Below are 15887 nucleotides of genomic sequence, written 5' to 3' on the forward strand. Positions count from 1 at the left end.
AACAACTGACAAGGAAAGTGACACTAAATCATGAAATCTCTTATTTACAATGTTATATAGATTGGTGGGATTCCAATATTGCCCAGTGATTGCATTATTGCTAGATTTATCCAGTTATCTGGGTAAAGGCAGCAGCAAAACTCAAATCAGATAAGGTCTGTTTCAGGCCTGGTATGGCCAAATGTACAGAGGTAATCACTTATAATTTGTATCTAAAGGTGATTCGAGGACTAAAGTAGAAGAAAAAGAATACAAACCCAGTGCTCTGAAGCTCACAAAGCGCCTTTCCTACATGGCTCCAGTCCAAACATCCAGGTTCATTTTTCCACCACTTCTGTATCCCTGCAATGCAGTTATCAGTTGAGCCTCCAAGAATGATGTCTGAAAAATATTCACTGGCTGGAAAAGCCCATTCGAAGTATGGCGCATAGGACAGACTAATCAGCATCTCACCTTTACAATTGCCTATTAAGATAAATGTTTAACGCTGGATTACTCAAGAGAATAAAAAAGTCTTGAAATCTTCCCAATTCATTTTCTTTTAAATTAGAACTTATTCCCAGTCTCAACATATTTTAGAAAACAATTAGTACAAAATTATATAAACAGAGCACAAAAAGGTTTAAAACTTAAAATTATAAACATTGTACAAGAAGTAGTAAAACATCAGTTGACCAGCAATATGGAAATACATATTAGTATATAATTGCATGAAACAGAGCTAAAACAAATTCAAAATTAGAACAATATGGGAATGCCAATGAAGAATGGGTAAGATATTAGAAAGTGATCCGTTGAAATTTTGGAGCCTTCTGTGATGAATAGATCTTGTTATGTACAATGGTCACAACATCACACTAGCCTTATAAAAAGGTAGGACATTTAGAGAGTAAATGAAAAAAAGTCACTTATTTTCACTCAAGGCCTTGGACAGGTGATACTTTAATTAGGGGAGTAAATGTGTTTGTTTATTTTTCTGGCACCACAAGCTTGTTCCTCATGTGATTCTGTAATTGGGGAATCGGGGATCTTATGGCATATAAAACTGTTTGAAATAATAAACAGAGGAGGAGACAAAACTCTCTCTCAACATCTACCCTGGGAGTACCCTCAGGCAGTACTGGATTCATTCCTATTTGCCCCGTCCCTGGTTGCAGAAGGCCTGATTTAATGTTTGGTGGACTGGTTACTTCATCATAAACATGATGGACATCCTCTCTGCCTTATTATATCCAGTGGCACTTGTAATACAGTGGACGAGATATCCATCACATTTGTGAGAAGAGTAACACTTCTACTGAACGCTAATTCAGACCCACAGTCTCCTTTTTCAACTCCAGGATCATCTGTACCTTAATGACATTCAGTCTTCTCCACCATCTCCCTGGCAACTCTCCATCAAGCACAAGATTACTAATGTGCCATTAGGAACATGATGGCATTCAGCTTCCTTGTGATGTCTTCCAAACCAGAAGCCCATTATTTCCATGCCTGTTAGGATCCCTCCTCTCTTTTCTGTCATCTTCATCCTGACACCTTAATAACCTCTTTTACCAATGAGTACTCATAAGCCCTAACAGGATATTTGCATCCTTTACACCATCCCTCACCACCGTTTCAGGTTGCTAATGAAGTCATGGGTACAAGTGTGAATGATACACATCCTGTGTTTGTTAATGAGAGACTGAATTTACTAAATGTTTTCTAAAATCAAATAGTTTGAAAAAAGTAATGCAAAGTGTATCAATGACAAAGTAAGGAAAGTATCTTTGATAGAAAGAAAAATATAAATACATTTTTAGAAAGGTTCTGCAATTAATCAACAATATAACCAATACACTTCTTTAAGTGATTGACACCTGCATTTGTTAATGTGTTGACCAACAGCATTTAATCAAATCATCTAGGTTAATTAACATCCAGTACCAAATATAAATGAGACACGATCAAGTATTAAATCATACAAATTCCTAATTTATGTAATGTTTATTACCAAATTCCACTACCTCCATCATCAGCACCTTTCACTTTGTTTCTGACACCTGAAAAGACATCTTGTTTCGAAAGGTATGTATATCCTCTGAGGACATTTTGTTCATAGCACAAGCACAGCATGAGTCTAACCAGAGACTGAAAGCTATTTTGAGAAATTAAAGAGCTTAAGTAACTAGATAATCTAGACAAAACATAAAAAGAAAAAGAAAAATGGTAGTATAATTACACTGCTGACCCTGACAGGCATGGAGGCCCCAATTGTGCTCAAGTGCTGAAACACACGCACAGGGAGAGTTTCTATACTTCAATTTGTTGGATACATAGTAATATATATGAGCCGATTTTTTTGGATGGTGAATCGATTACACTAGATTGTTCTAATGAGGTTCAGACCTGATTTTAGTCCTGAGGAAGGTCCAGTTCAAATCTATCATTGGGGTCGAAATTTCAACTTTTCCTTTTTCTAATTATTCACTGATTGTTGGGTGTTTTACAGTTCTGAACCACTATATGTCAAGATTTTGATGGAAACATGTCTTTGTGGTTAGGACTGTATGCATATATTCATTGGTGCACTGTTTTATTTGTTCACTTTTATCAGCTGAACTGTCTCCAGGAACACCCACATTTTAACTGTCTGTCTAAAATGTTATTGTCAAGAGCAGGTCTTCATGGCAATGAGCAGAGGGTCTTCTTTGTGTGCAGTAACGTTCTTCTATCTCAAGAACAACTGGCCTACTATCCCCAGAAACAATTGTAAACATCAGGTTGTGTCAGGACCGCTTAGTGCACACCCATCCTGCTCCATTGAGTGCTCCCATCATCTGGATTGCGGCTAGTGTCCTATCTAAACACCTGTGTTTCCCAGGAATTGAGGCTGTGCACTAAGGCCCATATCCTTAACAGTAGGCAGTTCTGTTGGCGACCACCCTTGTAAAGATGTTCGACATGCTACATCCACTACTGTTGTAAATGAATCTAGGACCCTAATATAAAAATCCCGATTCATGCCCTTATATAGGTCTATTTTATCATATCCTTATAAAGGCATACAAATCATTACCATATTTGGCCCAAACCATACAGCCCAAATACGGCAGGGATACTTTCACGAAGCTCCAAGAATTAACAATGTTTTCTTGGAAAAACCCCCCTTCAGCAGCCTGGGACTTCCCCCTGCTTGAATATTAAGTTCTCCTAGAACTCTCGGCATTTTCCAAGAATTGAGCCTTTGAGTGACGTTATTAAGTCCAAACATGCGTCAAACTCAGCACCTTCAAAGTATAAATATGCCTTGATTTGCCCAATAAAACACACAGTGGTTTGGAGCAGATCGACTCTCTACCTGCCCGACGCCCTGCAGCAGCAAGTGCTGAGGAAAGCCGACCCTCCAGCAGACACACTGCAAAACTCTGCCATTTCTCCTTGCCAAAAAATCCAGTTCCAGTGTTTCCCGTTTACCCTTGCGGGTATCTGGGAAATCGAGTCCCGAGAACGAGATGCAAGACCTCCTTCATTCTGAAACCAAAGGTACAGAGCTGATTAGCCCTCTTAGAGAATTCTTGTAATTAGATTCCTGGCAGAAGAAACCCTAGACTTAAACTCCTCCTCTTATACTCCCTCCCTCGTACCAGACTTAGGTTAGGTGCACCGGGGTAGGCGTATTTCAGACGCACCAGTTGAGTACTTTTAGTCATCCTTTATTACTGTATGTATTTTATACATTTTATACCTTTTATGCACTTTATGGCTTAACACCCATATCATGCTTTTACAGTACTATTTTATAATACTGTTCGTATTATATGCATTGTACTTCATAGTAAGCTTTACTATTGTAGCAGTTTATTTTCAATGCTTGAGAAAGAAGACTGTTCAATAAATACCCTCTATGATTGAAAACGCCCGTCTCTCTAATTTCTCAGCCGCTCTGGTGAAACGAAGCATGCACGATTGACTGAGTGAATTAGCTATCTATTGTTTCCACAACTCTAGAGATTGCTTTCTTAACAATAGGAAACAAAGTTGTCATCTTTATGGGGTTGTCAGAAACTAATCCCTTCTTGAGAATTCAAGAAAGTTTCTAGTAACCTCCGAGCTAGCTGGCACTCGCAATTAAGTCTAATATATTCGGTAGAGATACAGGGGATCTCACGCCTGCGTCTAAGCTACAGGATATATTATTCCAATGCGCAGAGCCTATTGGGAATATAGGAACTACACTACACTACCTTTTAACAACTTCAAGATTGCTGCCATTCACAAACTCTCAACATATTTGTTCAGTCGCACAAGATCATGCTAACTCTCAGTGGAAATCTTACATCATCTTTTCTCTTCACTCGTGCCTGCTATTCAGAGTGTTCTTAGATGATGGAGGTGGATGGAAGGCGCAGTCTCAGAGGATTCTCAGAGGAGAAGCAGACATGTGAATTTCACAGTTGGCATAAAACAAATCCTTGAGATTACACAGGGGATAGGAAAACTGCTCTACTTTGTTTTATCCCCTCTTGGAATCAATCATCGTGCACTTCCATTGGCAGACCTATTCCGAGTGCAAGAACGTTAGGACTCGTATTAAGGAGTCAAAGGCTTTGAAATGTAACAGTGACATCTCCCTAACCTTCATGTGTATATTCCAACACAAGAGACAATTCTAAATCATGGATATAAGATGAGTACGTATTTGTGTGAAACTAACACTGGTGTATACATGGGCTAAAACAAATAGACATTTACATAAGAACTGCCTCGCTGACTTGATTGTGTGACATTAACAGTGCAAGGGATGTGCAGAATGCTGTAACCCTGAACTCTAATTGTTATAATACTAACACTCTTTGTACTTAGGTTTACAGAAGGTTGTAATAGGATATGTTGTTCCTGTGATACCATTATAATCTTGTGATTCATATTGAATGTAACCCAAAGGTGAGAGAGATACATACCTGTTACACCAGACAAGGCACCACTATTAGAAATACTCATTTTAGTATTTTAGTTCTGTGGATTTCAGCTTTCCATCCCTGCAGTACCCTCCATAGTTCCCTTCCACCATCCGGCTACTCTGATCCAATCAGAGTCAGACCTGATGGGAGGTAGATTTTCCAAAGGTACTGTTCCAAAGGATCTGAGCCCCTGAGAGATTTTAACTGGAGTTCAAGTAGTGCTTCAGAAATAATATAAAACTGAAAATAAAACAACTGGAGATCAGAAAAAACCTTCCAGCTGTCAAGGTCAACCAGCAAGGGGAAGAGCAAGACCAAACAAGTAGGAACAGGAGAAAGTGAACATCCACAGAGTGCGATGGAGCAATCAAGCAAGAACAATAGTGACACAAATGGACTCAAAAGGACTTCCATTTAATAGTGTAAAAACAGAATGTGATGTCATTCTCAGGTAGTTTCCCCATATTAGATTGGGCAAGGAATGTGTGCAAACATTCAACTAAAGTTAACCCTACAAAATAAACAATTTAGTAGCTTGCAGGAATTTCCATATTAATGTAATACAGATTATGCAACTATAATATTTACAACATGGCATTATATCAGCCAAGATATATAGAAAAAAGCATCCTACCTACGGTGTACCCATGCCAGCATGCATAAGGAAGGGATATATGATTTTACCACGCGTACTTTTAGCACGCATACCATTACCACGGATTTTTTACAACGCAGGTCATTTTACAACGGAAACCTTTACAACGCAATACACTACAACGCAGATACTATTACAAAGCATACCATTACAACGTAAGTATAGGTAAGTATATAATGTTAATATATAATGTAAATACTTATTTTTGTATTATTTAATTTAATTATTTATTATTTAATTATTAAATAATTTTATTAATAAAATTAATTTTAATTTTATTATTTGTAAATATATATTAAAAATACCCCTGTACCCCAAAACCCAAACCCAGCCCTAAAACCTAAAAAATCCCCTGTACCCCAAAACCCAAACCCAGCCCTAAAACCTAAAAATACCCCTGTACCCCAAAACCCAAACCCAGCCCTAAAACCTAAAAATACCCCTGTACCTCAAAACCCAAACCCAGCCCTAAAACCTAAAAATACCCCTGTACCCCAAAACCCAAACCCAGCCCTAAAACCTCAAAATACCCCTGTACCCCAAAACCCAAACCCAGCCCTAAAACCTAAAAATACCCCTGTACCCCAAAACCCAAACCCAGCCCTAAAACCTAAAAATACCCCTGTACCCCAAAACCCAAACCCAGCCCTAAAACCTAAAAATACCCCTGTACCCCAAAACCCAAACCCAGCCCTAAAACCTAAAAATACCCCTGTACCTCAAAACCCAAACCCAGCCCTAAAACCGAAAAATACCCCTGTACCCCAAAACCCAAACCCAGCCCAAAAACCTAAAAATACCCCTGTACCCCAAAACCCAAACCCAGCCCTAAAACCTAAAAATACCCCTGTACCCCAAAACCCAAACCCAGCCCTAAAACCTAAAAATACCCCTGTACCTCAAAACCCAAACCCAGCCCTAAAACCTAAAAATACCCCTGTACCCCAAAACCCAAACCCAGCCCTAAAACCTAAAAATACCCCTGTACCCCAAAACCCAAACCCAGCCCTAAAACCTAAAAATACCCCTGTACCCCAAAACCCAAACCCAGCCCTAAAACCTAAAAATACCCCTGTACCTCAAAACCCAAACCCAGCCCTAAAACCTAAAAATACCCCTGTACCCCAAAACCCAAACCCAGCCCTAAAACCTCAAAATACCCCTGTACCCCAAAACCCAAACCCAGCCCTAAAACCTAAAAATACCCCTGTACCCCAAAACCCAAACCCAGCCCTAAAACCTAAAAATACCCCTGTACCTCAAAACCCAAACCCAGCCCTAAAACCTAAAAATACCCCTGTACCCCAAAACCCAAACCCAGCCCTAAAATCTAAAAATACCCCTGTACCCCAAAACCCAAACCCAGCCCTAAAACCTAAAAATACCCCTGTACCTCAAAACCCAAACCCAGCCCTAAAACCTAAAAATACCCATGTACCCCAAAACCCAAACCCATCCATAAAACCTAAAAATACCCCTGTACCCCAAAACCCAAACCCAGCCCTAAAACCTAAAAATACCCCTGTACCCCAAAACCCAAACCCAGCCCTAAAACCTAAAAATACCCCTGTACCCCAAAACCCAAACCCAGCCCTAAAACCTAAAAATACCCCTGTACCCCAAAACCCAAACCCAGCCCTAAAACCTAAAAATACCCCTGTACCTCAAAACCCAAACCCAGCCCTAAAACCGAAAAATACCCCTGTACCCCAAAACCCAAACCCAGCCCAAAAACCTAAAAATACCCCTGTACCCCAAAACCCAAACCCAGCCCTAAAACCTAAAAATACCCCTGTACCCCAAAACCCAAACCCAGCCCTAAAACCTAAAAATACCCCTGTACCTCAAAACCCAAACCCAGCCCTAAAACCTAAAAATACCCCTGTACCCCAAAACCCAAACCCAGCCCTAAAACCTAAAAATACCCCTGTACCCCAAAACCCAAACCCAGCCCTAAAACATAAAAATACCCCTGTACCCCATAACAAAATACCACTAATAAATGTTTTAAAAAAAGAAAAACTTACCTATAATTATACTTACGTTGTAATGGTATGCGTTGTAATAGTATCTGCGTTGTAGTGTATTGCGTTGTAAAGGTTTCCGTTGTAAAATGACCTGCGTTGTAAAAAATCCGTGGTAATGGTATGCGTTGTAAAAAATCAGTGGTAACAGTTACATACCATAAGGAAGTCTCCCCAGAATTCCTTGTGGGCTGAATTGACTCGCCACAAAAGGAAGAACAAAAATGTCTCTCGAGGACGACTTTGTATATAAGGAGATTGAAGCTAAGACACTGGCAGGACTCTGTGGGAGAGAGTTGCTGTGGCAGATGTGACTGACCAAGATACGATAAAGTAAGGGGAAAAAACTCACTAGTTTGCTAGAATCTGTGTACAGCTAAAAAAAAGAAATACATATAACGCTAAAACATTGAGAAAATATGTATTGTGTTTTAAGCTATTGAAATCCCCTACCTTGCCTGATTATCATCATTGTCAACATCATCTATTACTAAGATGATATTTTTGCAATCGTTTAATTCAAGGAGGTCCATTTTTATAATTTTCCTCATTTTGGCGTACCAGAAATTTTTAAGGTAACATATGTTTGTTTTTGTCAGTATTAATAATATTTGTTACAAACGTTAATATATATTTTAATAAATATATTTAATTGTTCCCTTCATTTTGATTGCCATTTGTTTACCACTGAATGCTTTTTTGTATTATATTGTTGTGTAATCAGTTGCCACTGGTCTACTGGTCTACAGTTACAGCGGAACTAGCTGTTCCATGTTCCCCTTAACTGAGAATATTTTCCGTCTTGGTTACCCAAACTGCACTTTGATGATTCTCTCAGGTCCAGCAGACTTGTGTGCCACTTTTGAGGATCAGGACTCAGTGTCCCAGGCTGCACTTCATCTGCAAGTGGTGGTCTAGTAATTGTGGCAACGAACTCCCCACGTCAGGCTTCTTCAGCTTTTATGACCCGGTAGCTGTAACAGGAATTCAGCCAACTGACTCTTGGAAACACATCTTCTGTCTGGGGCTCAGGAATGCCTTTTCATTGAATAAGTGAAAAAACAACACTGGGTGTGGGCTTCTCACAGTAAGGCCAAGCCTCATTAGCACAACAAAACAACACAAGAGCCGGTACTGAGACCTCTATTTGACTTCAGTTTCCTACTCGCAAAGAATTAAACTAAGTGCGGGATAGTGACAAAGTTCACAGATTAAATCACTTTTATTTTTAAGAAAGTTTTTTTGAAAATAATTCGTTGGGTTAAAGTTCACCAAAAATTCAACACAATTTAGAAAACAAACAATACAGGGTACAATATTCATAAAAATGACATTTTCATAAAACAGACATTGATAAAAAACATTTAGTGGAAGAACATACAATCATACAAAGTTGATCAACACTTACATTCATAACTCACTCTCTCATACACATCATACATACTCAGAACAATATATACAGTTCGGAATGTCACAAAATAAGTTTTTAAAGGGAGGGGGACACCATAGAGAAAGACTTTGGGAACATAAAATTGACCTATTTTAGAAATTCACACAAATACTATTTGAATTTAACGATCTTATGGTGTTGTAGAATGGTCTACGCATTTCGAACCCCTACCAAATTCGGGGGGTTCTCATCAGGACCTCATAGCTGGAAAAGAGAGAAATGAGATCTAAATCAGAAATGTGAAGGGTTGTGTGAGGGGATTTCTAGCTACCCTAAACTGATTCTCGCCTCCGACCTTAGATGAGAGCGCAAACTGTGAATGAAAAACCGGACGTTGGCCAACTGTAAGACAAATCAGTGGAAACAACAAGTCAGCCTACCACCTTGTATTCAAACCACGTACCGATCTACATGGCCATTTTTTATTACAACATTTTTGAGCAGGCACTATTCCAGCAGGACTCCAAATAAAAAATGTTCCAGTAATTTTTACAGAGAATCCTATCTATAAAAAAGGATATAGCTGCATCGAAACCAAGTGTAGCCGTGACTTGATGGTCCTAACAATGGAAACCGTACAAAGACTTTCCAAACTTCAACTAGAGGAAATATCTAAATTAGAAAAGGCCATCTCTACTAATCAATTCATTATGGACCCAAAAACTCTCTTGGAAAAAGTTGAAAAAGAAATAGGAGAATTCAAAGACTATACCATCAATCAAAAGAGTTCCCAATTTGAGAAAGATAAGCGCAATTTCAATATAGATAAAGTCTATCCTTATTTACAAACGGACTTCTACTCAAGACCTGAGGCACGAAGACACCTGCAAGAATATCAGGGGAGGTCATCTAATAATTACATCACATTCTCAGAAACATCTTCCTCAGGGAGTAGTAGTGAAAGTGAAACCCCGGAACCCCGGAGATTTTATAACAGAAGAGGATCACATCAGAACCATCAAACACCTTTTTTAGAAAGAGGCCAGACAAAACCCAGAGGAAAAATTCGCTTCAACCATCAACCATGGGAGATGTCCACCAGGAGACAGGATTACAAGAACTAAAACAGTCTTCAATTTTTAATCTTTCCAATAAAATCTTAACTCAAGACGAAATTAGTGTCCTGGAGAAAAGTTTATCTTTTGTTCCATCTCAGTTCACAGACTTTGTCAAACTTAAAATGGAAACCCTTGAATTTTGCAGAAAAGTCCGGCTTAAGACATTCTTTGCAGAAAACTTATTTGATTTAACATCAGAGAATACATGCCAAGAAAATAAAACAACATTTGTACCTCCAAATAATAAAATTCCAAAGGAAGTCATCACTTTTGAAAGGACATTACTTTAAGCGATTCAAGACATGGAACAAAAAAGGAAATTGATTAGATTTAACATAATGAAAAACGAATCCTTGGCACTCATGGACCTAAAGAAAGATACGTCAGTCATCTACAAACAGGCCGACAAAGGCGGCGCAATAGTACTCTGGGACAGGACATTGTATGTCACTGAAGTTAAACGCCAGTTGGATGATAAGCGCTGCTACAGGAAAATCAATCACGACTCCACCATTGAACTAAAAAATGTCCTTCACGCAATTGTGGATGAAGGTCACGACCAGGGTTTCCTTGGCAAAAAAGAGACGGAATATTTGAAAATAAAAAATCCAAGAATCCCACTTTTATATGTACTTCCAAAAGTGCACAAAAATGAGACACAACTACCTGGGAGACCGATCGTCTCTGGGTGCGAATCCCTTATGGAACCAGCATCAAAATTTGTGGACTACTTCCTTAAACCCTTTATGGAAAATGTCAAATCCTTCCTAAAGGATACCACAGATTTTAGAAAAATAAAATCAATGAGATCGAATTCGAGGCAAACAGCACAAAGCGCTGCGAGGCCCCAGGGCGGCTATGCGCTATACAAATGCAATTTTTCATTTCATTTCATTTCTAGTGACAATGGACGTGGTGTCATTATACACCCAAATACCCCAAGAGGAAGGCCTTCATGTTTTGCAACACTTCCTAGATACAAGAACAAGACCGCAGAAAGTTCCAACTGAGTTCATTCTGAAACTAGCAAGCTTTGCGCTTAAAAAAAACAATTTCAAATTCGATGAGGAGTTCTACTATCAAATAAGCGGAGTGGCGATGGGGTGCCCATTCGCTCCGGAGCTGGCCGTACTTTTTATGACTTCATATGAGGAAACTTTCATTTATAAAAATAGCCCGTTCTCCCAATATATTGGATATTGGAGCAGATAAATAGATGATGTCTTTTTTGTGTGGACAGGACAGGAGGAAGAACTCAAGGAATTTCATCCATGGCTTAATAATTGGACAGAGGAGATTCAATTCAGTTTGAATTATTCTAAAGAAAAAATACCCTTTCTGGATGTGGAAGTTTACCCGGCAAATGGAGGACTTGTGACCACATTATATAAAAAAGAGACCGATCGGAACAAATCACTCCATTTTAAAAGCAATCATCCGAGGAGTATGAAGGACAACCTACCCTATGGACAATATTAACGAATCCGACGTAATTGCCACTTCAAAGATGAGTTCATGGACAATGCTGCTAAGTTGACTGATAATCTCCTGGCAAGAGGTTACCGAAAAAAACTCCTTAAGAGATCACTTAAACGCGCATGGTGGACACCACGCGAGAGTCTACTGGAGAGGAAAACAAAAAAGGAAACAGACAGAATAGTCTTCATCTCCACCTTTTGCCCCAATTCGAACCTACTCAAAAAGGCGGTCGCCAGAAATTGGCATTTAAATAAAAACCTACATACTGCGTTCAATGTCAAGCCGTTATTCGCCTTCAAGAAAAATCGGACTATTGGCAATCACCTAGTCAGAGCAGCCATGCCAAAAAAGAAGCTGTATCAGTTAGAAGTTACATCGGACTTCCCCCAGTAGTGGGACATAAAAAGTGTGGAACATGTGTTTGTTGTTCGTCAACAGAAGAAGGATCAGTTTTCCAATACAAAAACATCTTCCGGAAACACAATTCCTTTACAAATTGTAAGTCACGTAATGTGATATACGGGATTAAATGTCCATGTGACTTGTTATATATCGGAAAAACCAACCAGGAAGTGAGGACGTGCATAACGGAGCATAAGTCACGTATAAGAATGAGGGTTTTGACAGCGCCATTGGTCAACCATTGGTTATCAATGGACCACAAAGAAGCTGATCTTAAATGGACAGTGATCCTGAAGGTCGACAAAGACCAAAGAGGCGGAGATCTAGATAAAAAACTGCTGCAAAGGGAAGCAATGCTGATTTTGAAATTCAACACAGTGGTCCAAGGACTCAATGATTTGTCTGAATTATACAAACTTAACTGATTCCAGTGGGCAATCACATGCCACTAATAGTTAACAGCAAAAATAAATAGAGTTTGCCTACCTCCACTCAGCCAATGTGAACATCATAAGACAGGTCGCGGTATCTGCGACCAACTTGACGCAAGTCAGCAATGACACTCCATTTCTCTGATGTATGTCTTTTCCACACTACAAACATATCGACCAGAATGCTAAGACAATCCGCATTTTAAAATGAGGAACAAACTGTTGGAAAATTGACTACAATCAAGAGCCAGAAAATCGCTGCCATTTATTTAATTTTTTATTATAGATGAATAGACTACTCAAGCAAAAAGGGCGAAGTATGTAAGACATCTGAACAGATAAGGGGGCCAGTGGTGTTTATCGACCAAATACACACGCAAAAAAGCATTGATGCAAACGCGCAATGTAGTGGAACTACAGTTCCCAGAAGCCCAGGAATCCCGGAAGAAGACTTTAAACAACCAAACACGGCCGGCGGGTTAACACACAGACTGTGTCTCGCTGAGCTCAATACAGAGGATCAGACGCCGCCTTAACCGAAGGTATGCGCAGCCTGCCCCAAGTGTTTAACGTCTAGTCTTAATCACTGCTGGCCACACCGAAGCCCACACGCGACTAACGCTTCCATTTTTCACCAGGCTCGTGATTTACTCACGGAAATTCTGGCAGAGTTGCAACCGACAACAGCCCCACATTGCAATCCGATTAAACACATCGCCCAAGTAAGCCTCGCGCCGCACGCCGCACTCACAAACAGCTGCTCTGTTTTACAAATCTGTTCCTAGCGCTCACAAGCCCACTTTTCTTCCTTCACAGATAACTTGTGCATACCCTTCTTGGCAAGCATGTAAGTAGCATCCTGTAAGCTCGGAGAACATTTGTTGAGTGGGTTGAATACATGGTGGTAGGCTAACTTGTTCTTTCCACTGATTTGTCTTACAGTTGGCCAACATCCGTTTTTTCATTAACAGTTTGCGCTCTCCTCTAAGGTAGGAGGCGAGAATCAGTTCTGGGTAGCTAGAAATCCCCTCACACAACCCTTCACATTTCTGATTTAGATCTCGTGTCTCTCTTTTCTAGCTATGAGGTCCTGATGAGAACCCCCCGAATTTGTTAGGGGTTCGAAACGCGTAGACCATTCTACAACACAATAAGATCGTTAAATTCAAATAGTATTTGTGTGAATTTCTAAAAATAGGACAATTTTTTGGTCCCAAAGTCTTCCTCTATGGTGTCACCCTCCCTTTAAAAACCTATATTGTGACATTCCGAACTGTATGTATTGTTCTGAGTATGTATGATGTGTATGAGAGAGAGTAAGTTATGAATGTAAGTGTTGATCAACTTTGTATGATTGTATGTTCTTCCACTAAATGTTTTTTCATCAATGTCTGTTTTATGAAAATGTCATTTTTATGAATATTGTACCCTGTATTGTTTGTTTTCTAAATTGTGTTGAATTTTTGGTGAACTTTAACCCAATGAATTCTTTTCCAAAAAACTTTCTTAAAAATAAAAGTGATTTAATCTGTGAACTGTGTCACTATCCCACACTTAGTTTAATTCTTTGCGCGTAGGAAACTGAAGTCAAATAGAGGTCTCAGTACTGGCTCTTGTGTTGTTTTGTTTTTCATTGAATAAGGCATACCAGGCACAGTCCACTCTTTGCTAGCCCAGGAGCAGGGGGTGTAGTCCACTATTGGCTCAACCTCTCATTGCCAGGTCCAGGGAACAGCAGAGCAATTCTTCTTTGGTCTGCTCTCCAGTACAGATGATATTTGACGTCTGAGTGCCACTTTTTTTGCCCATAACTTGCCATCAGGAGATGAGGTGATGACAAGCAAATGGGCTACAAGGTCCCCTCGCACCTGATGATGACTTACAGCAAAATGTGACTCCTATCTACACTGGAATGCAATATTCTGCTTTCTCCCAAGATGGCGGATCCCCTCTCTTTGTGTGTATAGCTGGTAACTGGCCCTGGAGGTGTGGCTGCCTGAAGGCTGAATGCCCACAGGAAACCTGGTATGGCAACTGTTTGCCCCTTACAGCCCCCGACGCCAACCTGTCTACCAGAACAAAAAAGCAGCACCTTTTATGTGCATCCTCTATTTGACCTTCAAAGGCTCCTTCCCCTTTGAATCTCACATTTTAGGTTCACACCCAGTGTGGCCTTCCTGCCAGGAGAGGTAACAGCTTTTCCAACAGCAGCCCTTTGTTGTTCCTTTACACACACCCCTCAAGGAGGGCAGAAGGTTGCCTTATGGCAACCAGCTATAAACGGTCATCGGAAAACTTTCAACAGAGTGGGAACTTTCTAAAGTGGATGCTTATTTAAGATACATTATATTTGACTTGGGCATCAAGTTTGATTTAATGAAGATATTCTTTTGGTACCTTGAAGTACCAAGTTAGGAGTAACATATATATTTCAAAAAGGAAGGTCAGGACTTTGCCATTAGGTGAAATGACAAAGTCATGTTAGCAGTTTTGAAACCGCCCTACAAAGCAGCATTGGCATACTGAGGGTCATGATTTGCTTTGCCACACTTGTGAGGGCACAATAAGTCCATTAAAGAAATCCTTACTTATAAGCCCTGGATATCCCTTGTACCCTTATCCTTCAATCCGTACAGCATTGAGGGGCATATTACCAAGCAATAGCGATAATTATCGCTATTGCTTGGTTAGAGACAAAAATTTACCGCTGAGCTGCGGCGATTTTTAACGCAAATAAACCTTGGTATTACCAAGGTTTGTCGCAAATGCGATAAAAATCGCCGCAAAGCATGAATATCGCTGAAAAGTCAGCGATATTCATGCATTACCGAGCTAATGCTCTTACTATGTTATCCACCTCCCATTGGATTACATGGCTAAGAACTGCTCAGGGCAGGTGTTAGCTTTTGGAGATATCCGCGCTTAGCGCGAATATCTCCAAAAGTTGGTAATAGGAGATAGCGATGTTAGCGACTGTTTTCAGTCGCTAACATCTTGGCACGCCCACTTTGCATGTGATTAGTGATAAATATCACTGACATGCAAAATGGGGCCCAAGATGGTCGCTATCTCCTACTAGCTGTCGCTAACTGGTGTTAGCGACAGCTAGGTAATAGGGAGATAAATTTATCTCCGCTTTCTTGGCTTTTAAAGCCAAAAAAGCGGAGATAAACCCCCTTGATAATATGCCCCTGAATTTTTATTGAGAAGTGGTTCCCAGTCAACCCATATATTACAGCTTATGTTATACAGGTTGATGTATAACTTGAGAGTCTTCTTGTCCTTGCTTGCCAGGACAACTGGGGCTATTGGAACTATTGCAAATATGCTGCATTTTCCAGGTCTCTACATAGTTCTTACATAAGGCTCAGGATCACTTTACTAGTGTCAGGCACAGTAGGTACAGCACCTTGATGATTCAAAATGATTCTGATGAAAATATTTG

The 15887-nt window shown here is 39.9% G+C and overlaps 1 protein-coding gene across 1 annotated transcript in view; it reads right to left on the reverse strand.

The window, feature by feature from the left end:
- Nucleotides 1-15887, reverse strand: part of LOC147693611 (nicotinamide N-methyltransferase-like) — a 232741-nt gene that overhangs the window by 176314 nt on the left and 40540 nt on the right. The window contains exon 2 of the mRNA XM_086933827.1: nt 258-465. Coding sequence (XP_086789953.1) covers nt 258-465 — 208 coding nt within the window. The remainder of the gene's footprint in view (nt 1-257; nt 466-15887) is intronic.

This window comes from Lissotriton vulgaris, chromosome 8 (assembly GCF_964263255.1).
Source record: "Lissotriton vulgaris chromosome 8, aLisVul1.2, whole genome shotgun sequence".
Classification (NCBI taxonomy): domain Eukaryota; kingdom Metazoa; phylum Chordata; class Amphibia; order Caudata; family Salamandridae; genus Lissotriton; species Lissotriton vulgaris.